The sequence below is a fragment of the Lissotriton vulgaris genome, chromosome 4_1, assembly GCF_964263255.1.
Source record: "Lissotriton vulgaris chromosome 4_1, aLisVul1.2, whole genome shotgun sequence".
In the NCBI taxonomy this organism is placed as follows: domain Eukaryota; kingdom Metazoa; phylum Chordata; class Amphibia; order Caudata; family Salamandridae; genus Lissotriton; species Lissotriton vulgaris.
This window is the reverse complement of record NC_141691.1, coordinates 1,462,612,009-1,462,639,229: the sequence shown is the minus strand read 5'-3', so window position 1 is coordinate 1,462,639,229 and position 27,221 is coordinate 1,462,612,009. Positions and strand designations below refer to the sequence as shown.

General features: G+C 42.3%; 1 protein-coding gene across 1 annotated transcript in view; it reads left to right on the top strand.

The window, feature by feature from the left end:
- Positions 1-26,954, top strand: part of KLHL14 (kelch like family member 14) — a 144,080-nt gene extending 117,126 nt beyond the window's left edge. The window contains exons 4-9 of the mRNA XM_086965698.1: positions 777-866; positions 2,483-2,561; positions 13,981-14,171; positions 14,717-14,875; positions 18,107-18,264; positions 23,886-26,954. Coding sequence (XP_086821824.1) covers positions 777-866; positions 2,483-2,561; positions 13,981-14,171; positions 14,717-14,875; positions 18,107-18,264; positions 23,886-24,026 — 818 coding nt within the window. The 3' untranslated portion in view covers positions 24,027-26,954. The remainder of the gene's footprint in view (positions 1-776; positions 867-2,482; positions 2,562-13,980; positions 14,172-14,716; positions 14,876-18,106; positions 18,265-23,885) is intronic.
- Positions 26,955-27,221: the final 267 nt, after the last annotated feature.

The window sequence follows — 27,221 nt, the reverse complement described above, 5'->3', positions numbered from 1 at the left end:
GGTTGCACCTTTGCCCTGGGTACCTATGGTACACTATACAGGGGCTCACAAGGGTGACCCAGTAACCAATCTGGTATGTACCTAAAGTACATGAAGTCCATTTCATAGAGAAAGCAGATAGACTGGGGCCCTGAATAGCAGGGTCCCAGTCCAACTAAGTCGAAAACCAGCAAAACACCAGGCAAAAAGTGGGGGTAATCATATAGTCCGATATCCACCTTCCTACAAGTACTATGGCCTGAGAGCTCCTGATTGAATCCGGAGGGGGGATTGCAGGTGGGCCCCCTCAAGTTGTGTTATGTCACTGTGGTATGCACAGATATCTTTGATTGTTGGTAATGTTTATGCTTTATCTTCTTCAGTCTCACTTCTCGTTCTTTTGGCTAAAAATGAAAAAGGTTATTAAAATTTGTTCCAAGTGCTTGTAGTTTGCATGAGTAAAAAATGTTCTTAGAAGTACATTTTGCCTTACACAGTTTTAACCCTGATAACATCACAGGCTGATGAAGCCTTTTTGCTGATTAATGGCCAGGGTTAGGGCAACAAGGGGAAACTACACAAAGTAAACAGGAAGTCCTGTTTACTTTCTATTCCTGTTGCTGCCTCCATGACCCAGAATACAACCATCGCAAGAGAAGTGCCAGGGTTTCCAAAGAGCCAATCATGTCTTGTAAATGCAGTCCCTGGTACCGCTAATTGACATCCATTTATGTGTAGTTGGTACACTGAACAACAGTTTGGGCTTGCTAACATTAAGCGTGTGTTTTCTTTTGCAGTCATGCCGTATAACAGTGCTCATCATTGCGTTGTGGAAGTTGAAAACTTCTTGTTTTTATTGGGAGGAGAAGACCAGTGGAACCCCAATGGTGAGTGCCTCTCTCCTCGTGCACAAAGGTTTCATGTAATGTGGTGGTCGCTCTAAGTTAACGGGGGTATTGTTCTGTGGCATGGAGCACCCAAGGGCCATTCTGAGCCACAGTGAAGCCACTTTTGAAAGCACTCACTTAATATAACATAAATTAATTAAAAGATATGACTCTACAAACTAGATAAAATCGTAGAGAAAATACTTTTAAATTTGGATAACCCCAACACTGCCATTTATATTTCTGATGAGGATTGAGCAAGGACCCTTTCGTAATTTGTTTTAAAATGTTAACTTCTTCATAATCTACGTAATCTTAATTTTATCTGCGTGGGTGATGGACAGTTGTATCACATGCCACGTTTCGGCATGGCTTAATTGCCCTCTTAAGAGCCTAGAGTGCACAAGATTTCTGTGTGCTAGTGACACAGTTTCTTTATTCACTTATATTGGCCTATGATGGTGCGAATGTGGTGCCCCTTGTGTTCCTCTGTAAAGTGGTGTCTGCTGGCTGAGAGCATGGTAAGTGTGCTAGTGCATAGACTCCTTACTCTCTGGGATTGGTAATATCTGTCAATGCTTGAAGTCACCGGGTATCTTCATGGAGACTCTCTTTTGTGCCCTTGCTTTGGTGTGCAGTCAGAACAATCCTGTGAGCACATAATGGCTATGTGGTTCTTCATAGATGTGGACATTGTCCATCTGTACAAAAATCTGGACAGATACCTCTTTGCGATATTTTGCCCAGAGTATTTAAAAGAAAAACTCGTATTGTATTGAGCTGGTGTGGTACCAAATGCCAGATCCATACACCTGTTAATTAATTTGTAAATGTTTAAATTGATATTTTGCTGATCAAGGGCCAGGTCAGTTAATTGCCATGCCGCTGTGAAAAGTTCTTAGAAGACATGATACATGTGGGGTGGCCGAATTTTCACGATTAAAAGCCGGGACAGACTGCAGACATAGAAGCAGAATTACACTTTGGGAGTGACTAGGCATAGAAGAGCTTCAATGACAGCACATTAAAGGAGGAAATTATGAACAAGTAGCTTTCCAGATGTTGACAGATACATTTTGGAATTAAAAGTGAGGGCATTGTGCTGTCTGGCATTACTTTGCGGCAGGGAGGCTTTCCATGGATAGTGCATGGGTGTTCCTGTGCATCCACCCTTGGATTTTGACACAAACCCATATTTACAATTAGTTGTAGACATGGGTTTGCACCAAAATAGTGCACCTGGCTGAGGCTAGTGTAACGAGGAGAAATATATTTATTCCTACTTGTAATTTCTTCTTTGCATGTGCCCTGCATCCTCTAATAAGATCTACACTCATGTGTGCAGAGACTCTGAAGTCGGAGCGAGGTACTCGTACATAAAAGTATAGACAAAACATGCATTTTGTAAAATGTTTTGCAGTACATTATGTAGTACTACAAAGTGCATTTTGAGACTCGGGCTCTAAGAGTTTATCTGAGAGGTTCCTACTTCAAATAGAAGTAGAAAACTTTCTAGCCATAACTATTTTCAGTATTAGAAAAACAGTAGCATCAAACAATTTTTCTTGATGGTCTTACTTTATATTTTTCTTTAACATGCATTCTTTTTTTTACAGGGAAACACAGTACAAACTTTGTCAGCCGGTATGATCCACGATTCAATAGCTGGATTCAACTGCCCCCCATGCAGGAAAGGTGAGTTACTGTGTTTTCTTTCTCAACCGTTTTTATTCCTATGTTGGACTTTGTGTTTTCACAGAGCTGCAAAGTGTTTTGTAAGCACTGACATATCTTGAAGAAGGATGATGAGGCATGAGGTCCATGCTGTATAAAATGCATGTCCTGCCCACTTCATCTATAATTATGGGGCATGATGATATTGTTTTTTTCTACAGAGAATTAATTTTATTGAGCATGTTCATTTAGTGGGCATTACCATCAAAATTCCCACAGCAGAAGCGCTGCCTCCTTTTCCAGTTCTTAAACAGGAAATGCTTTTGTAGTCCAAGGACTCTTTACTGACTATGCTTTTCAAGACCATCTTCTAACCCTTTCAATTGAGATATTCCCCTATCTACAACCCATCACATATTTTTCTGATCAGCACCTTCACCCCTTTGCTTCCTTGACACCAACCCTGGTGAACCCCATCATTTATGTGGTCCACGTCATCATGAGTTCCCACCTAGAAAATGGGGTAAAAATCAGACCCATATGCACCTTGTTGCATACAGACATGTTGTGCACTCCCTCACGTGAACCCTTAGTTAGGACAAATCTTCATTCTTTAATGCTTTTATTTCCTCCTTCCAGACTGGCATCAGCGCCTATATATCCTATTCCCGCTGTATGATTCTTACACATTCCCCATTCATAGTGAATAGCTATGCTTCATCTTTACCTCCATTGTCATAATAATCCTTTATCCCTCTCAGCCTTGCTGGCTCTTCCGACTCATTCTCCCAGTTCTATACTTAAAGAAGAAAAACATCTTTATTAGCATTTCAAGTAGCATGGCAGTTTGTACCTTATAGCAATACCTGTTACTAGCCTAGAAAAGTAGGCTTCAGCTTCTGCCTGTACATTAGTAGTAGGTTACAGCGCATCAACTGTCGAAAAACAATAATACTACATTCACCAATATGAGAAGAAACAGTTTACCAACTTGTGTAAGTAGAACAGTTCCCCCTCCTGCTTCCTCCCCGCTAGCTTCCAATCATCTACCGGTCGATACATTAAGGAGTACTTTCAATCTCATCTACAGGTCTTCTACTTTTAACAGAATACGAGCAGTCCCTTATCTTCTCACATCCTCTCACCTCTCCTATTCAACAACTCTGATATTTGGCATTACTTAATCAGCTAGTTGCAGATTGGTCACCTTCTGGGGTGGTTCCAATAGTGAGTGCGTCATAACCAGCCGCAGTCCGTGCAGGTAACAGCGGTGGGGTGGTGGGGCTGTGGGCCTTGCTTGGGGGGATTCCTAGGGACGATGCTGAGGGAAAATTAATTAGTTATTTAATTTTTCCTTGGAATCCCCCCTTTTTACGGCCCCACCGCTGTTACCATCAAGGACTGCTGTTGGTCATAACGCCCCAAGAAAGCAGATCTTCTGCCATCCTCTCATCTCACAAGCTCTTCTTATGTGTGCCTCACCCTTCTCGGCCCATTACAGCAGGTCTTTCTTCCATTCCCTTAGCAAGGGGGGGGGGAGGGGGAATAGCACTTAGCCAGCCAATCGCAGTACATCTCTTAGCTACTGTGAGTCCCAGTACTTTGAATCATCTCAATAATTTTTTCTTTGGATTGTCAGGGAGCAGGCCTAACACACACTATTTAAATGTGTGTGGTACATCGCACCCTGTCACATGTTTGATTTGGGTTAACATCTCCATCCAATAGGTCATAATAATTGGGCAGTGCCATACGACGTGATTTGGGTTAACATCCTCATTCACTAGGTCATAATAATTGGGCAGTGCCATACGATGTGAAGGAAATCCGCCACAGTAGCACCATATCTAGCACAGCTATGCTCTCTGATTAGGTATCTAATGTGCAGCCTTTTGGGGGAGATATAGGCCATGTGTACTATGTTGTATTGTAGCAGTTTAAATCTAGCACTGATCGTCACTTTACGCACACCTGCGTATATTTTATGCTAGTCTTTGGGGCTAATGGGCTCTTCGCTTACACGCTGCCAGGCATCCTTGCTGCAGTGATAATCATCTACCCACACGCAATGCACAATATAAGTGTTATAACCCTATGCCTTCCTGGGCCTCAGGGAACAACAGCCATAACTGACGTGCCGTGGCCGCGATTTTGGCATACTGAAGGAACTGTCCCCAACCCAAACCAAATGTCTTAATAGCATCCTGCATGATGATGAAGTGGCCCACTGGGTGAAGATCTGACAACATAATGCAACCTCCCGTCTGCCATCTGTCAACTGCCATTAACTGCGCAATCTGCACAAATGGTCACACAATCCACAGGTCCAAGTCTGGTGCAAACGGTGCCCGCTGCATCACTCGCTGCACTGCTCTCTCTCAGAGGTGGCCTAGTAGTAGGATCACATGACGGAATGTGTCAGGTACCCCTCTTCCCCTCATCAGCAGTGTTCTGAGTGGATGGCCATTGTGCGGACCTTCTAGTAGCAACCTTTCCCAGTTTTTCTCCCTATCCAACCTGTGTATCGTATGTTTCAGGTGAGCCGCGGGATACTATAATTTCAGATTCATAGTGAGGGCTACACAGTGTGTTCTGATGGGGGATAAATCCTGACTGATAAGTGTGGATCAGGCATAGAAGATGGGGCTGCAGTCTGGCCAACAATGCGCTTACCAAGGATTTTCTGATCAACATTCAATGTGGAGAGCGGACACTAGGAGCCCACCTTCATGGGGTCTTCTCTGGGTTTCAGTATTAGTACGATAAGGGCCTCTCTCATTGAACCATGTAGCATCCCTCTTTCCAGTGCTTCTGCATATACCCGCAATAGTTTATCAACTAGGTTCCCCAGGAAGATTTTATAGAATTTTGCTTTGCGACTGTCTACCCTTGCTGTCTTAGCAGTTTTCAACGAGTGCACTGCTCCAAGCAATTCCTGTCTGGTCAGTGTGGCCCCCAGCATCTTGCAGTCCTTCGAGGAGAGTCGCAGCACTGGCAGCTCCGCCAGGTATTTGGGAAGCAAGTTGATATATGTACAGCTCGGCAGCATGGCATACACCTCAAGCAAATGATTTGCAAAGACTTCCTTGATTGCCTGCTGCATATACACAAGTGCGTCCCTGCCGGGCCCGTACTGCCAATACAGGTTGTACTGAAGTCTCTGATCTAATCAGGTGTGCCAGTAAGTGCCGCCCTCTATCGCTCTTCATATACCATCATCTCTGACCAGTATGGCAAATGTGTTTTTCTAATTGATCCCATAGCGCATATACCTGTTGTTGCTGCCTATTCCAATCCCATAGGACCTCAGGATTAATGTACAGTGCTCTCTCTAGTTCCTCCAGCACTGCCTCTTGTTGTGTTACATCTCTATCCAGTGTCTGGCGTTTACCAACTGATGTTACCATACATGCTCCTTGGAGCACCACTTTCATGGTGCCCCACTCCATCGCCCTGCTGCCCACACAACTCCAGTTGTGTTTGAAATATTGATCTATGGCACCCAATAGTGTTCCTTGGAAGACCTGGTCAGTCAGTGCTTCTGCGCTGAATCCCCATAACGACACTCTGGGTGGCAGACATTCTAGAGAATATGTAATTAGCAGGGGTGAGTGGTCTGATATGTACTGGCCCAAATAGTTTGCGTCTACTACTCTCTGTGTTGCAGTAGATTGAATGAGGAAGTAGTCTGGCCTACTGTATGTGCCTGCTGCTGGAGTGTAGCATGAAAATGCAAGTGTGTGCAGATCTTGAATTCACGAAATATCTATTATACCCAAGGTCGCCTGCGCAAGCGCTGATGTCATGCTGGGCTTAGTGTCTTGTCGGGGTGGGGATCTATCTAGCAACCGCGTCCGGGACGTCTGTGCATAGGGTGTTGAGGTTGTTGGGGACCGTCACGACTGGCTTGTCTCCCCACCCTGCCCTGCAGGTCACCATGTGCCTTCCATTATTTGGGATAGAGGAGGGCACACAGCCCAGCCTTCCTCCCCCCCATTTAAACATGTCTCCCTCTCATCTTCTACTATGCCTAGGCCACGATCAGGAGTGGATTCGACTACTGAGTCAGTTGCCGAGACTAAAGGATCCTTAGCCCCAGCCCCTCACTGATTGCCTAGAGGGATACTTCCCCCTCTATTTTCACTTTTTTCACGTGCACTACACCATTAACACTGATTTAAGCTGGTCCTGATGAAACGCCATTGATCACTCTGACTACTGAGGCGTGAAACATGTCGACCTGATGGTTACCTGGGTACATTACGCCTACAGGGGTATCCCATTAACCTACGGGTTTTTTAGCCTGCCAAGAGTACCACTTAATTAAAGTACGTTTTGGTAACTCTTAGGCAATTTTAAACTCTCTGCACGCACTTGATCACCCTTCACATAGGACTCTCCACACATACCCGCATGCACCAGACGTCAGTTCTCAAAAAGATCTCCGATAAAGTGACCCTTCAGGGGACTCATATGGCATTGCTGCGCCGGCCTGACGAGGAGCAACTGTCTAATGATGAAGCATGACATCCTTTGGGGTGTGTGAAGGCACCAAGAGAGGAGACTTGTACTCCCCCATCTAAGTCTTATACCTAGGCCACTTCGCCACTTCCTCTCCTTTCTTCTTTGTACTGACAGTGGATTAGTGACTTTCCTGCACTACTCACGCTTGGAACAGTGTCCCCCCTTTTAGTTGCATTCATGGTGAATATGGAGCATGGACACTGGACCATTAACTAGCTCCTGGTCCCCCCCTTTCTCGCCTTTGTTGATATCGATCTATCTAGCAAGCCATTTAAAACACAGTTGAAATCTCCAACCATAATTACTTCAGCTGCCAGGGAGTTCTGCGCGTCTGCAAACACTGTACCAAGAAAATTGCAGTTGTCAATGTTAGGTGCATATATATTAACAAGACAGAGCTTGTGGGTATCCAGGGTGTCCTCCAGGATTACATATTGTCCGTCCTCATCTACCTGCGTGTGTGACTTCTTGAACAGGCAACTTGGGTTACCCATATCAATACCCCACCCGCTGGGCATAACCAGAGTTGAATATGATATATACCCGACCCTGCCATATTTTCCTCAGGTATTTAATGCAGTTCCCGCACAAATGAGTCTCCTGGGGGATCGCTATAGCAATGCCGTATCTCCGGAGTTCCTCATAGAAATCTTGAGTAAGTGACCAAATCCAAATGTGACCAAATAATATACATATATATTACACGCACATTATTTTGACAATGACCTGGAAAAGCAGTGCAGATGGGCCTCTTGCTCCCTTTTTTGTGCTTTGCGTGTGCTTCTTTGGATTTTTTTTATTTTAATTTACCTTTCTAAAAAGGCCAACTGCATCATGATACATGCACACGCAGGTGCAATGATGCCGGCATGCACACTTGGCGCCTACATCATGACGCACGTGTGGACATCGGTAAACCAGCTTAGAATGGGTTTTCTGTAATAGAAAATGAGTTCCAAGATGGCCAGTCATCCGTGTGCTTGCATCTAGTTTCTGTGCACGTGTGTCATTGCACAGAAGCATTGGCCAAACCAGCAGCTCAGCTTTTTATACTCAAGATCTAGTGGCCTTGCAAGTGTTTGTTGTAAGTGTCCTGAGTGTTGATGTGGCATAGCAGACCTGTCACTCAAGATCACTTTTCAAACTGTAAATTAAAGTCACTTTACCTGTGAAAGGGCAGCAGTGTATAGGACGGCAAGTACACAGAACATTACTGTCGTGGCAGCGGGCAGGAAAAAAATTAAAAAATATATAAATGAGGAAAAAATGATGATCTAATTCTTGGTAAATTGAGAACAATGACCCATGAAGGACTATAAAGAAAGTGAATGTCAAGATAATTTATTAATGTAGCATCATCTACCTCATTTTTCACTGTGTTGCACAGAAGAATCATATCCTCAGCAAGGTGCAGGAGCCTTCAAGCACAATGTTCCATCATATTCATAACCCCATAACTCATATTCTGTAAATATGCAGTGTGATGTCTCAAAGAATGAGCTGTGCTGTCAAAACCACACACCTTAAAAACACAGTGAGGCCTGAAGCATGGTAGCATACCACAAAACACCCAAGGAATTTAGATGCTGGAAGGAAGGTTCCAAATAAATAGGAAACCAATACTGTTTATAACATGTATTTCTGTGTTCTCGCGCATTCCTTTGTACTCTTAACCTATATTGGCGTCTGTAGGTTACAGAATACCACAAGTCACCCAATGTATTAACAATGACCATTGTCCCTTTTAAGGATTACATTACTCCAATTGTTATTCACTCTAAAGCTCTCTGATGCTCATGGAACCATGTATGAAGACTGTACGAGCTATAAAACGAAAATAATGATAACATATAAATACATACAATTCAGAAATTACTTTTGTGAGTCAATTTTGAGACAAGCCTGTTTTTGTTTTGGGGGTCCAGGAATGTTTTAACCCCAAAGGGTTTTCTAAATTGAAATCACCCATTGGCATTTATGTACACTGTGTACCATATTTGCATTACTTAAGAATGTATACAGTGCTTACATCAAATCATTGGGATTCTTTCCAAAATGAATGGATCTAGTTGCAATTTGATATTTAATTTTAGTTTAATTGCATGGATTTGTCATAAGTCTGTCATTAAACAATAGATTAGCACATCCATAAGAACGATTTTTATTTTATCCTCCGAATTTTATTTTAAAATTCTTGTAAAAAATAAGTAATTTATAACATGCAAAATAAGCCCCTGTCACTTGTATCATATAGTCTAGTGTACACTTATTTATGTTGCTCTCTAGTAGACCTATAGAAATCGAAAAAGAGCATAAACTCTTGACCTCGGAATCCAGGTCATACAATGAAACACTCGAGGATTTTTCCCATCATTCCCAGAGTGGAGCAATTTTATTATCATAAAAGGTCAAATTTAAAAAACTGATTTTTTTTTTACTTCATTTGAACTTCAGGACAAAATGCTATTTCCCTTATCGCGCAGACATCTGAAATGTTTAAGGATCATCCATGCAAGTTTATGAAGGCATTTAAATCTGTTATCCCTTAGCAGTACCCAATGTTTTTAAAAGTCATAGTTTATGCACGCACTGGACTGGTACAAGTGGCAGCTATAGTATGTACTTCTTGTGGGATGTTGATAAAGGTGGTGGCCCTTCGGTCAAGGAGTAAATCATCACAGCTGGACTGGGAACAGAAACCAGCCCTGGCAATTCCACTTGACCTGCCGCGGGTGCGGGGGGGGGGGGGAGAGTTCCAAGATGGTTCTACTGAGAAGCGCCAGCCACGGGCGGTGCTTGTGTCAAACACTGCTGGCGCTTTAGTTGCAGGGGGCAAAACCAGCCCCTATAGGTCAAAAAACGGCTCCCACCCTTCCGCCCCACTGGGAAAATGCCTGGTGCCCACTACGGCCAGTCCGGTCCTGTGAAGCTTTTCAGTGCAACAGTCCCATATTGAGAATGGTTGCAACTGTTATGTGGTCTTGACAATTTGGGGGTCATGAGCAGGGAATGAGAGGTAGGCAAAAGAAGCTCAGGAAAATGTTGTAATGCAAGCATCATATATATAACCAAGAACGCATAATGCAAAAAGTTATCCCATTTCCCCGGGAGTTGGGAGAACATTCTGCAAGATCATTTTTGGAAAGGAACACAGTTATTTTACAGCACAGGCTTTTGGATACAAACGAGAAATACTTCAATCTGTAAGGCCCTGGCTCAATACCTAGAACAGTATTTGCCTGTAGTATCCTATAAAGTATTTGTCGATGACACAATTGTGTGGTGATCCATCAGGGATGTCAGAGCTGGATAGCAGAGCATTCCACGGCCAGGAAGCCCTGACAACAGACTCCTGACCCTTGAACCCACCATAGGTATTCATGTGCCCTGTGTGGCCAACCCAGCAGCCAAGCAAATCAGGGCCTTCATTCAATTAATCACCCGTCAGGTTCCCAAGGTGCTGCAGGGGTGGATTCTGCAGTTCAGTAGGCGAGCCAGTTCAGTCGAAGAGCCTGGTCTTGAGGTCCTTCCTGAATTGAGGCAGTGAGGGTGATTGCCTGAGATGTAGAGGAAGAAGCCTTGGAGTGGATGGAATAACTATGGCTTTGAAGCAAGCTCGACAGAACAGTTAGAAAAGACATATTGAAGAGACAGGCGTTCCAGTATGGCAGGGCACAGGGTTTGATGGTTTAGGAACAGAGCCACGAAAGAGGGCACATGAGGGGTTGGCTGAATAAAGAAGTCGGGCAAGTATAAGGGAGCAGATACAAAAACTACAATGAGGGGGAGGAGTTGGAGGAGCAGGTGTTGGAATGTAAGGGACAGAATGAAGGCTAGGGTAACATATATAGGCTCCTGATTGATGCTGTTTTACCTGCATATAGGTCACTGCTATCAATGGCTGCTTTAAACAAATACATGTGTAAGAAATTGGGCTATTAGTTGAAGGGAAGTGTTAACCCATCTTAAGCAATAAGTCACTAAAGTCACTCCTCAGATCCCCTCACCCATAGCCCACACCCAAACGACTTACTTTCTCCTTCGTTTAAAAGCCACTTCCAATCCCTTGTATTTTTGTTTTGCCATCGGTTAGATGTGGAGTTGCAGTGGCCGCTGATGTGGAGTTCCAGTGGCCACTGGGCCCCTGAAAGACTGACATAGCCACTTCCAACCTCCCTTGAATTGATATCAAACGAAGGAGAAAGCAAGTCATTTGGGTTTGGGTATGGGTGAGGGGGTCTGAGGAGGTGAATAGAAAGGAGACAGAAGCTCTAAGTAGGTGAAGCTAATTCGCATGTATAACAGCAAGTTATTACTAATGAAGACCCAACCCATGTATGGTCTCCGGGCAAAAAGCAATAAACCTCTCCCAGGACAGGGGAAGTGAGACAGAAAACGTTGACCTGAAAATACGAAGTTGAGTGTGAAACGGCGAAAGAGGCCATCACTGATGAACGAACAAGTACCAGAGATTTTATAGTCGCCCCCAACAACAAGAAGTAACAGATGCGGTGAATTTGGACCCGCAGCAACAAGTACCACCTGCTGCTTGATTCTCAAAGCTAAGTAAAGAACTTACCAGATGCCAATATTGCTCCCTTATTTGAACTCTTTTTAAAGCGTAGTCCTATTGAAATCCAACAACATGGACTGCAGACTTCTTTTTTTGTCTGAAATATATCTTTTCTTTTATTTATTTTTTACATATCAAAATGTGAACATTATTTTTATCCTACTCTAACAACACACTCCTAATTTTTTCTCAAAAAAACTTCTCTCATTCAGCATTCTCCCATTTAGTCACTCATATCCTGTATTCACACACTCTTCACTTTCATTCATTCGCTGCACATACCCCATACACCCTGTATTTTATGAAACTTTTTAGTCCCTGTCTCTATAACTAGCCTTAGTTAACAGTATACAACACGAAAATTAAAATATTCACAGTGATTGAGACTTTGTTCGAAAGTCTTATGGCTAACAACACATAATGGTCTATGCGTTTCGAACTCTTGCCCTTTCTAGAGTTCTCATCAGGACCACGCAGCTGAAACTCAAACAAAAAAACGATACTTAGATTTCCTCTTACAACCCCACACTCTATTCTTACCACTTGGTGACTTATTATATGGAGAAGCTCATCTTCTCTTATGCTTGCTTGATTCAATATACACCTTCCAATGACAGACACTGTAACCAAATTAAATGAACAGATAGTTTTTACTGAGTGTACTTATTGTGTTCATTATTAGTGCTGATTTGTTGTTAAAGAAAAACATATGTTCGTATTTCGGACTTGAGCCTGCTTGTCTGAGTAAAGGAGGAGTTTGAACGGGAGACGCCTAAAAATAAACGGGGGGCCGTTAAATTAGCGTCCTTTTGGTGGACACTAAGCTTTCTTCATGTGACTGCATCTTGGTAGAAGTACACAATGGCTTACTTGGGCAGAAGTATTATTGCACGCTGGGGAGATCGAACGATTCTTTTTCTCCACTCAGTATAATTCACCATGGGCTCACCTGCAAATTGAACTGACACATTTTTCTTGGATTAGCAACCTTTATTCTAAACACTTCCTCTTCCTACAGTTTTGACTATTCTTACCTCATACTGGTACTAGAGACGATTACCGGAGCCTCTTGAGTCAGTCGGAGCGTCCGCAGCCACTCACTTATACTGAGTGGAGAAAAAGAATTGTTCTATCCCCCCTGCGTGCAATAATGCTTCTGCCCAAGTAAGCCATTGTGTACTTCTACCAATTTATTTATTTATTTATTTATTTATTTATTTATTGTGACTTATATAGCGCCCTATAACCCAGGGGTCTCTAAGCGCTTTGTTAGGATCAGCTAGACAATGCTGGGGGTCGCGTAACTAGATGCAGTCACATGAAGAAAGCTTAGTGTCCACCAAAAGGACGCTAATTTAACGGCCCCCGTTTATTTTTATTTTTAGGCGTCTCCCGTTCAAACTCCTCCTTTACTCAGACAAGCAGTCTCAAGTCCGAAACACGAACATAAGTATTTCTTTAACAACAAATCAGCACTAATAATGAACACAATAAGTACACTCACTAAAAACTGTCTGTTCATTTAATTTGGTTACAGTGTCTGTCATTGGAAGGTGTATATTGAATCAAGCAAGCATAACAGAAGGTGAGCTTCTCCATATAATAAGTCACCAAGTGGTCAGAATAGAGTGTGGGGTTTTAAGAGGAAATCTAAGTATTGTTTTTTTGTTTGAGTTTCAGCTGCGTGGTCCTGATGAGAACTCTAGAAAGGGCAAGTGTTCGAAACGCGTAGACCATTATGTGTTGTTAGCCATAAGACTTTCAAACAAAGTCTCACTCACTGTGAATACTTGAATTTTTGTGTTGTATACTGTTAACTAAGGCTAGTTATAGAGACAGGGACTAAAAAGTTTCATAAAATACAGGGTGTATGGGGTATGTGCAGCGAATGAATGAAAGTGAAGAGTGTGTGAAGACAGGATATGAGTGACTAAATGGAAGAATGCTGAATGAGAGTAGAAGTTTTTATGAGAAAAAATTAGGAGTGTGTTGTTAGAGTAGGATAAAAATAATGTTCACATTTTGATATGTAAAAAATAAATAAAAGATTCATTTCAGACTGAAAAAGAAGTCTGTAGTCCATGTTGTTGGATTTCAATAGGACTACGCTTTAAAAAGAGTTTAAATAAGGGAGCAGTATTGGCATCTGGTAAGTTCTTTACTTGTTCAAGGCTATGCCTTACTGTTGGGAGCCTAAACCCAGTGGTGTTATTTGATTCTCAAAGCTGGAAAAAAAATCTATTTAGTGCGTCTTCATTAGATTACTGCTCGAATGAACACTGCAGCTTCAAAGGGTCTGTACTTCTGATTAACCTGCACTATTTCTGTGTTTTTTCATACTAGGAGGGCGAGTTTCTACGCATGCCGACTGGATAAGCATCTCTACGTGGTTGGTGGACGAAACGAAACCGGATATTTGTCCAGCGTGGAATGCTACAACCTGGACACAAATGAATGGCGCTATGTGTCTCCCTTACCCCAGCCGCTGGCTGCTCATGCAGGAGCAGTGCATCATGGGAAGATATACATTTCCGGTAAGGATTATCTCATTTTGAAATCACAGTAGGCCCTAGGGCACCTATCTGCTTTGTGTGATATATTTTAACAGCTGCTAGATGTTAAAAAACATTACCAGTAAGTGTAAACTGCCCACAAATACCTATGATCCACAACCTTTTGACAATGAGAATAGGAAAGCTCTCCAGGCCCGAAAGTCAGGGCCTTATTGTAGTATCTTGAAGAAAAATACTTGTGTTCCAGAAATGAAAGTTCTCAACTGTTTGCCTGCTGGGTCTGGTGGCTCAGTGGTTTCATGCACCTGCTCCTGAAATCTGTCTTAGTCCTGGTTCAAATCCTAGCAGGGACACTCAGCAATTCATCGTTCTAAGGTAGATGAAATGAGGGCCATTGAGCTGGTTAACAATAAACATCTGTAATTCCAGAGAAACAAGGGTGCAAGTATGCTTTACAAAACAGGATATTTGAATATGAAGGCAAGGCTATCATGCCAAGGTGTCTTGATCCTGTCTGACCAATCCAGTAGCTACATTTTCACACCAATTCAACATTCGATTCGCAGGAGGGGTTCATAACGGAGAATATGTCTCGTGGCTGTACTGCTATGACCCAGTCATGGACGTCTGGTCGAGGAAACAAGACATGAACACCAAGCGAGCCATCCACGCCTTGGCAGTCATGAACGATCGGCTGTACGGAATTGGAGGGAACCATTTGAAAGGTAACACCAGCAGTACCAGTGTGAGCGTGCTCTTGATGGGTAGATTAAGTTTCTTTAGCCGCAGTTTTGGGTCCAAATCAAAATAGTATTAATGATGCTCATTTACAAGGAACTGGTTTCCTAATTGGAGTTAAACATTTGTGGGGTGCAGAGATCACCTTACGTAAGGTTAACATCAGGGCCACTGGAATTATGCGATGGCTGCTCCAATTTTCACATAATTGTAGATTTGCCGCATTTGCCACAAATCCATTACCTGCCACATAATCTACAAATTGTTTCTAGCTCAAACAGTTCAAAAGTTAGTAAAAACTCAGCAACACGTGTTGCAGTGGAAGGCCCTTTGCAAAGGTTGACTGTTTGCTTTTCTGTAGCTTATTGCTATATTTGGGTATTAAACTGGTATGAAGGAGGTACAACTAATGATCAGATAGGGTTAACAAGCTTAAAAATGACAAAATAATGAGGTTAAGCTATCACAAAATGTGCCGCATAATGCTGCATACCGTGTGTTTTCTTGCCACATAATTTACTCAAACCTGCTGTATAATTTGACCCTCCCCTACTGCATAATTCCAGTGGCCCTGGTTAACATAAAGCAGTGAGGGAGATTTATAAATCTTTGTGTGATTTGTATAATGGCAAGAAAATTATTATGTTGCTGGTAAAACAACCACATCGGGTAGCAGTTGTGGTTACTATTCGGTAATAAACTATGGCCCATTTAGCAATAGCAAAGAGTTCTGGGTGGTGTCTGATGCCAGTGGGAACACCCACCAACAGCCCATCTATGGCCATTTCCTGGTGGATTGCAGAGATATGCAGGGCATATGCAGTCCCTCCCCCTTCTCAGACAGAATTGAATGCCGATTTAGCATTGTGGAGACAGTGTGGATGAAGAAAACTTTCGAGAAATTAGAATTAAAACACCAATGCGAGCAGTGTTTAGTTTCAGTCAGTGTTTGCAGGTGGGGCTCACTGGTACTCATTTGTGAAGATTGGCACTCATTTTTCCTCAGCAAACTGATTCAGATCAAGAGAAGCAAAACACGAAAAGGGGAAAGATGGTGAAAAACGTAAAAACTGTGACAACGAGGGAAAGCAGGGATGAAAAAGAAATTGCGAGAGTGAGTTAGAATGGTGGGGAGTGTCTGGTATGAAAGAAAGATGCATGAGGTGGAACCAAGAATCAAGACTACAAAACTGAAGCTGTGAATCCAGAGGATTCATTTCCACACCAGGCAGGAATGATAGTGTTTGGGGTGAATAAACCAGGCCTGCTGTTATACTGCCCGCCAGGGTAGAAAAAGATTTTCCTTAATAATCTCTCTCTGGCCAGGTATAACTCCAGGTGGAGAGAAATGAAGTCCGTCCAGAGAGGAAATCATTTTCTCCATTAGAGGCAAAAGCACCATTCCAGAAACTAAACATAGTTAGTCCATTACTATACACGTTGCCAGACTTTCCACAGACTACAAGTGTTGTACAAAAGTGATCCTTTTGCAGACTTTTTAAGAGTGGTACCACAATTCCTAGTTCATGGAAAGAGGAATTTAAATTTAAAGTCTGCCTTTTATTTTCAGAAGTACTATTGGTGTTAGCAAAGTACCTGTAGAAACATTGGGACATGTTTATAAAAAGAATACGCAGCGCAGCAAGACACCATGCTGAGCTGCGTGATAGGGAAAGGACAGGAATGCGCTGTATTTAACATTATATGGCCCATTCCTGTCTTTTCCCAGGGCTGGCACACAATGTGCTGCCTAGCGCCAACGCAGGCTCCCTTGCACCATGGAGCAGGGGTGACTGCATTGTAAGGATTGTTTTGTGCAGGAAAGGGCACCTTCCTGCACAAAAACAATCCGCTGAGACGTGTTCCTCTTTCTATGCGTGCAAACGAGGAGAAATTAAGATATTTATCCTTGTTACGCCTCACTTGGGAGGCGTAGCATTTTGAAGCATTCCCAGCTTTGCCAGTTTTGGTAAATCTGCGAATGCTCCAAAATCCATGGGTGGATTCTTGGAACCGCCATGGAACACCTCTCTGGGGTAGAGAAGCGCAATGTGGCGATTTGCACTGCGTTGCGTTACCCTACATCTATCAAATGACACAAGGCCATACAAGGTGGCATGTGTGGTCTGATAAATCTTACTTATTAGTTGCGTCGCCCTTGCACCCCTTTGCGTGGCGCAAGGGCAACACAACTGCCTGATAAATATGCCCCATTGTTTTTGCATCAACAGCTGAACATAATATTTTTCAAGCACCCTTCCAGACCCACATCAAACACCAACATAGTACAGTAATGGTGATAGCGTACAGTCTGCCCATCTCAAACCACAGCACTAGATGCAGTAGAATCGCTGATAAAACCCTAGTCAGAGCTTTCCCTTGCCCTGAAGAAAGCTAGTCCCCTGCTCAATGTAAGTGCTGTGTCCCCGGATCCCAAGTCAGCATCTGAAATCACACAGCTGAACCATGATTGAAGCTTGATGCCGCACATCGGCAGCCATGTGGGAGCAATAGCTAATGTTACTTCTGCCTTAAGTGCTGAGCAAGGCGAGAGCTGTGGCCCATGAGACACATAGCCTGGATTATCACTTCCAAGGCAGGAGGCTGGAAATCCTTGTGGGAAAGGGGGCATTCCTGATTAACAAAACAATGGCAGCGTAGCTATGTCGAGCAAAGAGACCCCTGCCTAAGACTTTGTATGCAAATGCAATAGTGTTACTTTGAGGCAGGGGTAGCGTACAGATTAAAGGAGCTTCAAAATCAAAGGAAATCCGTGCAGAAACTTAAAATGTATTCATTTATTGCAACTAAAGCTATTCATAGTTAGAAGAGCCCATTAAACGTGTATCTATCTTTTTATTTATAAAGTTTTATGTAGCGCGAACTTGACCCTAGACGGTATACATAAAAAAGCACAGATTACAAGGAAAGAATGAGAGGGAAAAGAAAATTATTGTGTGAAAAATTGGCTCAAAACAACAAATAAAACAAAACAAGAGTTGATCCTGAGACTTTAGAGGAGCAGAAGAGTAGACAAGAGATAACAAAATGAGATGCATTTGCAGCCATGTGTATGTATACCTTTGAACATTTTCAATTCTGGTGCCAGAGAGCATGCCCTGTGCTATATGTCTGAAAATGTATGTGTTTTCATAGAGCAAGGGGAGGCTTGAATAATTGCTAAAAAGTTTCACTTATATCCACCCAATGTTCTCTAGGTTTCTCCCACCTGGACGTCATGCTTGTCGAATGCTACGACCCGAAAGGTGACCAATGGAATATTCTACAGACTCCAATTTTAGAAGGTCGCAGTGGACCGGGGTGTGCAGTTTTGGATGACAGCATTTACATTGTTGGCGGTTACAGCTGGAGTATGGTGCGTGATGTAGATGATCCTCATGTTTTGCCACACCTAGTCATTATGCTTCCTAAATTCAACTAGAATATACTATAAAAAAGTGATATCACTCAAAACTTAGGGGCAGATTTACAAGTTCCTTGCGCCACTTTTGATTCACTTTTAACATTGGAAAAGTGGTGCAAGGGGCTTGTAAATCTGCCCCCTAGAATCTTTTGGGACCATGGTAACTTGAAATGATAGAGCAGAGATTTGGCATATAGTCATGAAGATTTCTATGTGTATGTCCTTGTTGAGCATCTTGTATGAATTTCAACTGAGCTGATGTATTCTATCTAGTCTTAACGTACAGGACGCAGTCAAGTGCTTAATTTGTGAATAAGATAGAGCCGGTGCTCAAAGCTCTGCTCTGAAACTCTGGTGCACTTAAATGTGTGCACACGGATTTCCAAGGCTGTATATTTCAAAATCGACCTCATTCATCGTTAATTCACGCTCATTCAGTTTTATCTCACTTCTGCAGGTTCCTGCTTTCTACCATTGTGACTGTGTTTATGTCTTTCTCTTTCTCCATCTTTCCGCTTTCTGATTTTTTCCTCTCTTGATCTCAGCAAATGTCTAGTGCAGATAAATAAGTGCCAGCCCCCAAAATTAAGTTCTGGTGCCCCGAAACCAACGTCCCAAATTAAGCACTGGACACGGTGTCCTTCTTTTATTAATATTGTTTCTATTATTGTTTAAAATTAAAATATAAAACAGGCATACGTTACTCCTGTTCTCTACACGTAGGCTACTGGGCCACCTGTCCACCTACAACATGGACTACGGTAATTACTGCACTCGACTGAGGACCTCAATCGAAGACTCGCCCCGTCATTGGGAATCATGACTACTGCCCCCAGATATATCTCTAAACTTGTGGGGGGAACACACCCACAGCCTACTTCAGCAGGTTAAACTATACTCGGTTGGCATTTGGCGGACAGCAGCTGCTGCGATGTGGGTTTGTGCAGCACCTGCAGTCCCTCGAGACCGTGCGTGTGCTGCGCAGCCTCCTGAGGAATGAATGGAGGCAATTCCAGGGACCACACTGGTCCTCTTAAACATTACACCCTGCCATACTATGGACAATTACCCCCAGATACAGGCTAGTGGGAGCGCACACACAGCAGGCACGAGTGGGGAGACCTCTGCTGGTTCCCTGCATGCAGGATCACCAGTGTAGCTGCCTGAAAGTGCGCGGCGCAGCTACTCACCAAGTGCAGCCCAACTAAGCCCTGTGCCTACATCCAGGCTTTACCTGCCAGCACCATACGCTGCACAGCCATGGAGGGAAGACAGGATACAAACGTTGAACCGGTGCAATGTCACGTGACAATGGGAATTCTCACCCAATCCTGGGGTCACCCACTATCTCCTAGGCAACACGGGGGTTGGTGGAGTTCTTGCCCGTCGGCTTTCCTTGTTGTCTCAAGCAAAGCTTACATTTTTGAGCAGTGGAGAGCGTTGCTCGTATCTGGACGTTTCAGGGGGGCCAGCACCACAGGCGATGCCCGGCAGACAGCACGTCCTGTGGCCAAAAAGAAGGTTGGAAACCACACAGTGGCAGGCTGGGCTGCAGGAAAAATAAATCACTGACTTCTGGCCCAAGATCAAGGAAAGATGTAGCGCTCACCACACACCTCCCTGTACTAGCGCTCAACATGTGCCTTCTATTGTAAAGGTAAAAAACAGGCCAGTCTTTCTCCTGCACCCGAAAAAAGAAACAACTGCAGGCCAACCCACCCCTCGCTCATCAAGGGGAACACTCCTAACACAGTGCTTCTTCCAGGCAGGTTCCTTTTGATCCCGAAAGGATCTTTTGAAGTCTTTGATTTCCCAGAGACTTCCAACAGGAGGCAAGCACACAATAGTCCTTGGAGATCTTCTGAAGCAGGATACCACAGCAGGGCAAAAAGAGTCAGTCATTTTTCTCTGCCATAAATAGAAGCAGTAACTGCAGGCCAACCCACCCCTCACAAAGAAAAGGTAGCGCTCCTCACACAGCTCTTCTTCTTGGCAAGGTTGTCTTGTTTTCAGAAGCGAACTAAAGTTTTGGGGTTTTAGGTCCATTACTTATACCGCATTTTCACTTTGTTCTCTTTGTGTCAGGGGTCTCTGAGCTCAGTCTGAAACAGGTCTGTCCTCCAATGTCCAGCTTGACTGCAGGAGATGGAGACAGCATTGTGCAAAGGAGACACAATCTATTCAGGTGCTAGTGAAAACTCCTCTCACCACTCTAAATGCAGAAAGGTCGATTCTACATGACTATGAGTCACACAGGAAAGGCAGGACACACTTCAATACCCCTTGTGACTGCCTAGCATGAATGCACATCCCCAGCTCCTGTCACTCCAAAACCAGATGGTGAATACACAAACAGGCAGTGGCACACTGAATGGTAAAGCAAGAAAATGTCCACTTTCTAAAAGTGCCATTTTCAAACATACAATTAAAAAACCACCTTTACTAAAAAGGTTTGTTATTACATTCTGAGTTCAAAGAGCCTAAACTCCATTCCTCTATCTTGTCCCAATGTAAAGTTACACTTATAAGATGTTACAAGGCAGCTCCCATTTTAATCTATAGGACAGACAGCCTTTCAATGGCGAGAAACGAAATGCCCAGTATTTCACTATCAGGACATGTAAAACACACTGGCACATGTCCTACTTTCACATACACTGCACCCTGCCCATGGTGGTACCTTGGACCTACATGAGGGGTGCCTTACATGTAAGAAAAGGGACGCTTAGGTCCTGGCAAGTGGGTGCACCTGCCAGGTCGCATGGCAGTTTAAAATTGTGCACGCAGACACTGCAGTGGCAGGTCTGAGACACATTTACAGGGCTAGTCCTGTTGTAGGCACAACCAGTTCTCCAAACCCACCAGTAGCATTTGATTTACAGGCCCTGGCATACTCAATGCACATTATTAGGGACTTACCATTAAATCAAATATGCCAATCATGGATAAGCAATCATAATCACAATTTACACAGGAGCACAGGGCTGGGCTCTAGGGCGGTGCGACCGATGCCAGCGCACTGGGTGCTGACTCTTTGAGGAAGCACCTGTTTGGAAGTTTTTTATGGTTTTAAAAGCACCTGCTGCTGCATTGCTGGCCTCCACAATTTTCATTCAAAAATAAAAATGTCAAGATAACTTGGTGATTAATGTTCTTCTCGGAGAGAGGAGTTTTGTCAAGTGGAAGTTTCAGCTCATTTTATGGAAGCACAGAGGGTTAAAGTACCTGCTGCAAATAATGTGTACCATGCAGATCACAGAGTGCATATAGTTTAAATAGGTCAGTGCTTTTGTCAGAGAGATCCTTTTGTTACTAGCAGTGTAGATGTTAAAATCCTAAAATGGAACAGTGAGCTAATAACTGTCATCAAAGAGCTGCATGCAAACTGCAAGGTATAGATAAGATCATTATAATGTTTTCCTCCGTCTTTCATTATTCTAATGTTTCAAAAAGGGTTTATTTTGATAAAACAAAAATCCTTATTATTAACCCTATAAGGGCTGCCGTTGGCCAACGGTCATCGCAAGCACTACCTTGCCAGTGCTGTGCACGTACGTTGGCCGACGGGGCCGCACCCTTTATTCGAACGTTCAGCACTGGGCGCTGAACGTTCGACGCTTCTAAGGTGTTAAATGTAACCCCCAGCTATGGGGTTATGTTTTAAATTCTAAGTATGTGCTTCTCCAGACCAATCACTCTAACTATACTGTCTACCAGTATGGATGACATGCAACTCCTACACCTTGTAGGCGTCTGTCTTATGTAACATTTTCTATACACTGATTTTATCAGTGTAGTGTTTGTGATCTAAAGTGCTCTGACACCCTACACTGGTAAAGGTGGCGCTATTAAATACATCTGAGAGAGAGTGGTTATGGAGACTTGAGGGGGTACTGGTAAAGGGTAGTAGTGTGGGAGTCTGTGGGAGGCACCACCAAACATAGTCGCACAGGGTGCCACCAGTGCTAAAGCTGGCCCTGCAGGAGCACATGCAATTTAGCACTGCTCAGCAGTGGTAAAGAGCCTAGAGTCGTATAGCCAACAAAACAGGGTCAGTAAAATAGGAGACAAAAAGGCAAAAAGTTTGGGGCTAAACCTGCAACCATATACGTTTTTTCCACTCCTTAAGTAATTATAGAAAAGATAGACTCTCTCTGCATGTTTCTACACATTCATAGCTTTGGCGCCTTTATTTAAATCTGACTTTTGTTAAACTGGTTCTATTATTGTTTTGCAATAAATATCTAATGTATTTTTTGGTGAGCTTAATTTTGCCCTATAAATTCTACTTTTATCTTCATGTGTACAAACATGCTATCCATTTCTTATTCAAAAGCAAGTCTCCAGTTAGTGGAAAACAGAATGCTGTGATTATGCATTATAAGGAATAAAGTACCCCAACCCATACATTATAAAGATACTGCACGTCGCCTTTGAGTGCAATGACCTTATGAAGGTACTTGGCCTTCAGACTAATTCATCTATATGGTCACAAAATTCCATAGCAACTTACACATTATAAGGATATTGCATCAGGAGGTACTTTATTCCACAAATACAGAATAAAGAAATAGCACAAACATTCAAGAATACTGAACATAATAACCAACTTCCTTGTTGTAAATGTGTTTTCTAACAATTTTCTGAACAATCACCATAAGAGTAAGCTCATAGCAAAACTGCACATTACAGTGATCAGCGTACACTAATTCCATAAGATTTTCTCCAGTTATTCTAGAAGACAAAAAAAGAAACAAAGTAAAACAAACAAAAAATAAAGACAAAATAAATACAATTAAAAACTGTGCCCTTCTACAGACAGTAGTAACAATGTTAAAAGTTTGACTGTAAAATGTAGGCATTTTCCCTCAATAACACAGGGTCCTTTCACTGGATATATTCTGGCCTTCCTTGAATCCTAAGTGAATCAACAAAACCCAATCACAAAGGATAACTGAAAGGCACAGTTGTTGGCATTTTTGAAAGAAACACCAATGAACGAGGGGTTAGTGGATCTGCACATTACCCTTCTGCACCTCTATACGAACATTACCATATTATTTGAATTGAGGAAGGACACGAGGAAGCATACAATGGTACTGCTGAAACTAATTTTTATCCTCTTGTGTGGGTCAACTGAGGACTTTGGCCAGTTTCTGGTATTCTAGTTGTTCTAGCACCTAGCTTAACTTAATTCTTGCAGAAAAGTACACTGTTGAGTAGGGTTCCAAGAACAATCTTCCTTACCATTGAAAATATTTAAAACAGGACATGTAGTTAAGAACACGCACCCTGCTCTATATTGTAGACCACAGTATTCAAAAATAGCACATGAGGGCTGTAGCCATTGCAGATTTTCAATGTAGTAAAAAGGAATACATTTAGATACAGTGAATGGAAATGGACATTCTTTATACTGCCACTCGTGCTGAAAATCTGGTATGAACCCAGCACTCTTAAATATATGTTAGACACACCGATTGTGCACTTTTATCAGTCATCCAAGCTTGTGGTCATAGTATACTTGTATTTGCTTATACAATGTGTCAAATAAGTTTTGTTTGTGTTTTCAGGGAGCGTACAAGTCTTCAACAATATGCTACAGCCCAGAGAAAGGAACCTGGACAGAATTAGAAGGAGATGTGGCTGAACCCCTTGCAGGCCCCGCGTGCTCAACAGTCATACTTCCGGCCTGTGTGCCGTACAACAAATAGTATCCATCCGAGCATAGCTAAAATGAACTTTGTTTTTTCCTGCAAAGTCATGGCAGGTGACACTAATATTCTGCCCTAAAAGGACTCATTGAAATGAAAGACAGATGTAACCAACTCCTTATGCTATTGTAACGCTTTCAAAGCAAGCTATGTGAGGATGAATGCCTTTGCTGGACCAATGCTTGTCTTCCAAAAGAGATCCCAAGACACCCCAGAAAAAAACGTCATATGATGACAGACTTTAACATTTCAAGACTGAATGACTTCTTCCTTCATCAGTGATTCTCTAACTTAAAAAGTGAAGACGAAGCGGTCAAACCAGGACTAGCCCGAGATTGGCACCCCTTGTGATACCACCTCACGTCTTTGTAGCTCTGAGTAAGCAACAACCGTACTTCTCTCTTCAATGTGGATCTTTCATTAGAGTTTTCTTTCACCAAACTGTATATAAATCAACTTACAGGTGCTCTAATGCACAACCATGAATGAAAACATGATTTGTCGTGAACATTTGCAGTGTATGGCACTACAAGCTATCTGGTCTATCTTCAAATCATAGAGCTGGTAAATTCTGTTGGCATGGCAGTGAGACCATATCACTCATCTGTTTTGAGAGCAGCTCATTCCTTTTCAAGGCTCACACATGGACAGCAGGGTGATATCAGCACACCAAATGAAAGAGCAGTGGAGGTACTCTGAATAACTCTTACTGGAAATGCTGTGATCTTTACTAAAAAACAAGTCAAACACTTATTCTTTAGAAATGCTCTACCACTAAGCAACTGTATCTGTGCAGGCCAGACATTGAAATTCGGATTTCAAAAGTGTTTTATTTTTTGCTTTAACTATTGGTGTAATTTTTATATCGGTTGCATTTCTTACATAGTGAAATTGATCATAGGTGTCCCGCTCACAGCCTTTATGTGTCTCAAGGCGGAGGCTGGTCAATCCAGTCATGTAAAACATGGACCTGTAGGAGGGCTTTCAAGCTTTAGAGTTTTTTTTAAAAAAAAATCAGCCGATGGGGCTCTGTCTGCACATTCTTTGTCATAAGACATACTGAGAAAAGGGAACGAGTAAATATTTGGGTGGCTTCAAAGCTTTTTTCAACTGTACATGTTTTTTCATCATCTTGGGAGACCTTTGAATGGTAATTAGGAATATCAGGAGTTTTTCTTTCATAAATGTGCACACTCAGTTTTTACAAACAAGTAAAAATGTAGTACTCCGTCATAAAACAAATATGACGTTATTTAGACATCATAAACCCTGGTGTATATACAGTTTTCACTTGAAAGAAGGAAACATTTGTTGGGGTGGTCCCCATGTGATATGTCCAATTGTCACATTTGCTGCATTGCACTCTCCTAATGGAGGTTATTTTGTGGACAAAGAATTTGCTTTTCCAATAAAATAAAATGTTTGAAGAATTTTTACTTCGCAAGACATCTACCCACCAATGAAGCATCTTTGACAAATATTTTAGTTGTTTCAGTTTTTTTTAGCTCCCTAGCCAATGACCCCATAGACTTACGAAGGTAATTATACACAAAATGTATTTTTCTTCCCATGTCTGACTCCCATTAGTTTCTTTGTCCAAGTGAGCAATATTAATGTTTGAGTGGTTTTTGGAAGGTCGAAAATCACTGTAACGGCCTCTGTCCAAAATTGATAGTTTGGCTCTAGAAGTAACACAAGGTATGTATGTTGTTTACTGAAAAGCTGAGCTTGCTGTTTTATAACTCCTGAAGCCTCTTTCCTTGAAGACACACTCCATGGACTAACTAGCCTGAATGAGCATCATTTAGGCGAAATAGTGTGCCGTCAGCTTTTCATTCAGTTGCACATCACTGCCACTGGGCCAATTGCCCAGGCTTCCGTTGCATTGATGAGATCACAATTTTAAAAGATTTTAGCATCATTATGAGGGGGAATCCAAGGAACCCAATTTCAATTTGCAACCTCAAATACTAATAAACAAAGAAAGTGGAAAATATACTCAATTATCAAGGCCTATATGGGACTTCAAAGTTTTGTTTTCCTTAACTGACAGAGCTGGTGCAGGCCTATTTTACCATTTGTTATTACTTGTTGTCTACATGTGGGAGTCGCAGATGAAACCTCTGCAGTTTTCCAAGCCACTCATTTCTTTAACATTAAACCCACTGTGTTCTGAGTGTACCCATTTTGTTTAAATTGTGTTATTATAAATGCTTTTCTGCATTTAATGGTACATGTTAACAAAGTCGGGGAAAAACAATTTGAAAAGTTTACTACTTGCATTCTATTTGGTGTAAGATAGCAGTTCAACCAACTATGTGCAAATGAAAATTTTCATCAAATCAAACAAGTGTTTGGGTACTAGGAAACATTAATACAAAACTGGTATGGAAGGTGTGTGATCAATCATATGTGGTTTGATCGCCATGATCTTTCTGCAATAATAGTGTGAATCTTTCGTTTTTCTATGACATCGTACTGAATGAATCATCTTTACCATGGAGAATAAGGAATCAGTCCTTCTTCTTAAATGTATGAGGCAAAGTATCCTGTGTTTTTGACCACCATTGGCCACATTCCGCAGGGTGTCACTAATCCATGTAGCGAGAGCCCGCTCTGACTGCTGTACAGTAGATCAAAATCCTAGTCTGAGGAATTTACATTAGATGTAAAGTATTTTAACTGCAACCAATGTGCAATCTTTTAAGTCTCTCTTAAAAAGTTTATTTACTGTCTTTAAGTTGTTCTTTTTTGCAAGGTAAACTAAAGCATTTGTGAGAATTCTGGGCAATGTACATTTCTGAAAGGCCTGACACTGGAGAGTAGATTGACTAAATAAAGTCACAAAGAATGTATATTTTGTACAGTATCCAGATGTGTAAATGAAGCTTGCTTGTTCGGGAGTAAACTTTAAATAAAACTTTATGTAATAATTCAAATCTGTGCCGCAATCCTGTTTACTAGATAAAAACGTGTCCATATTCAACACTTGGTGGTTTTAGTTTTGTATAAACGTGGAAACATTGTTGTTTTGTAAATATACATGCCAAGCATTGTAGTAGCAGCACCAGTTTAAATTGCATTTCAAAGTTTTGAGATATGTTGAATAAGGGACTGAATTATATATTGGTGCATGGTTCTATGTCTCTCAAGGCTGCAGAGTAAAATACTTTGTTACCCTGACGGGTCTGCTGT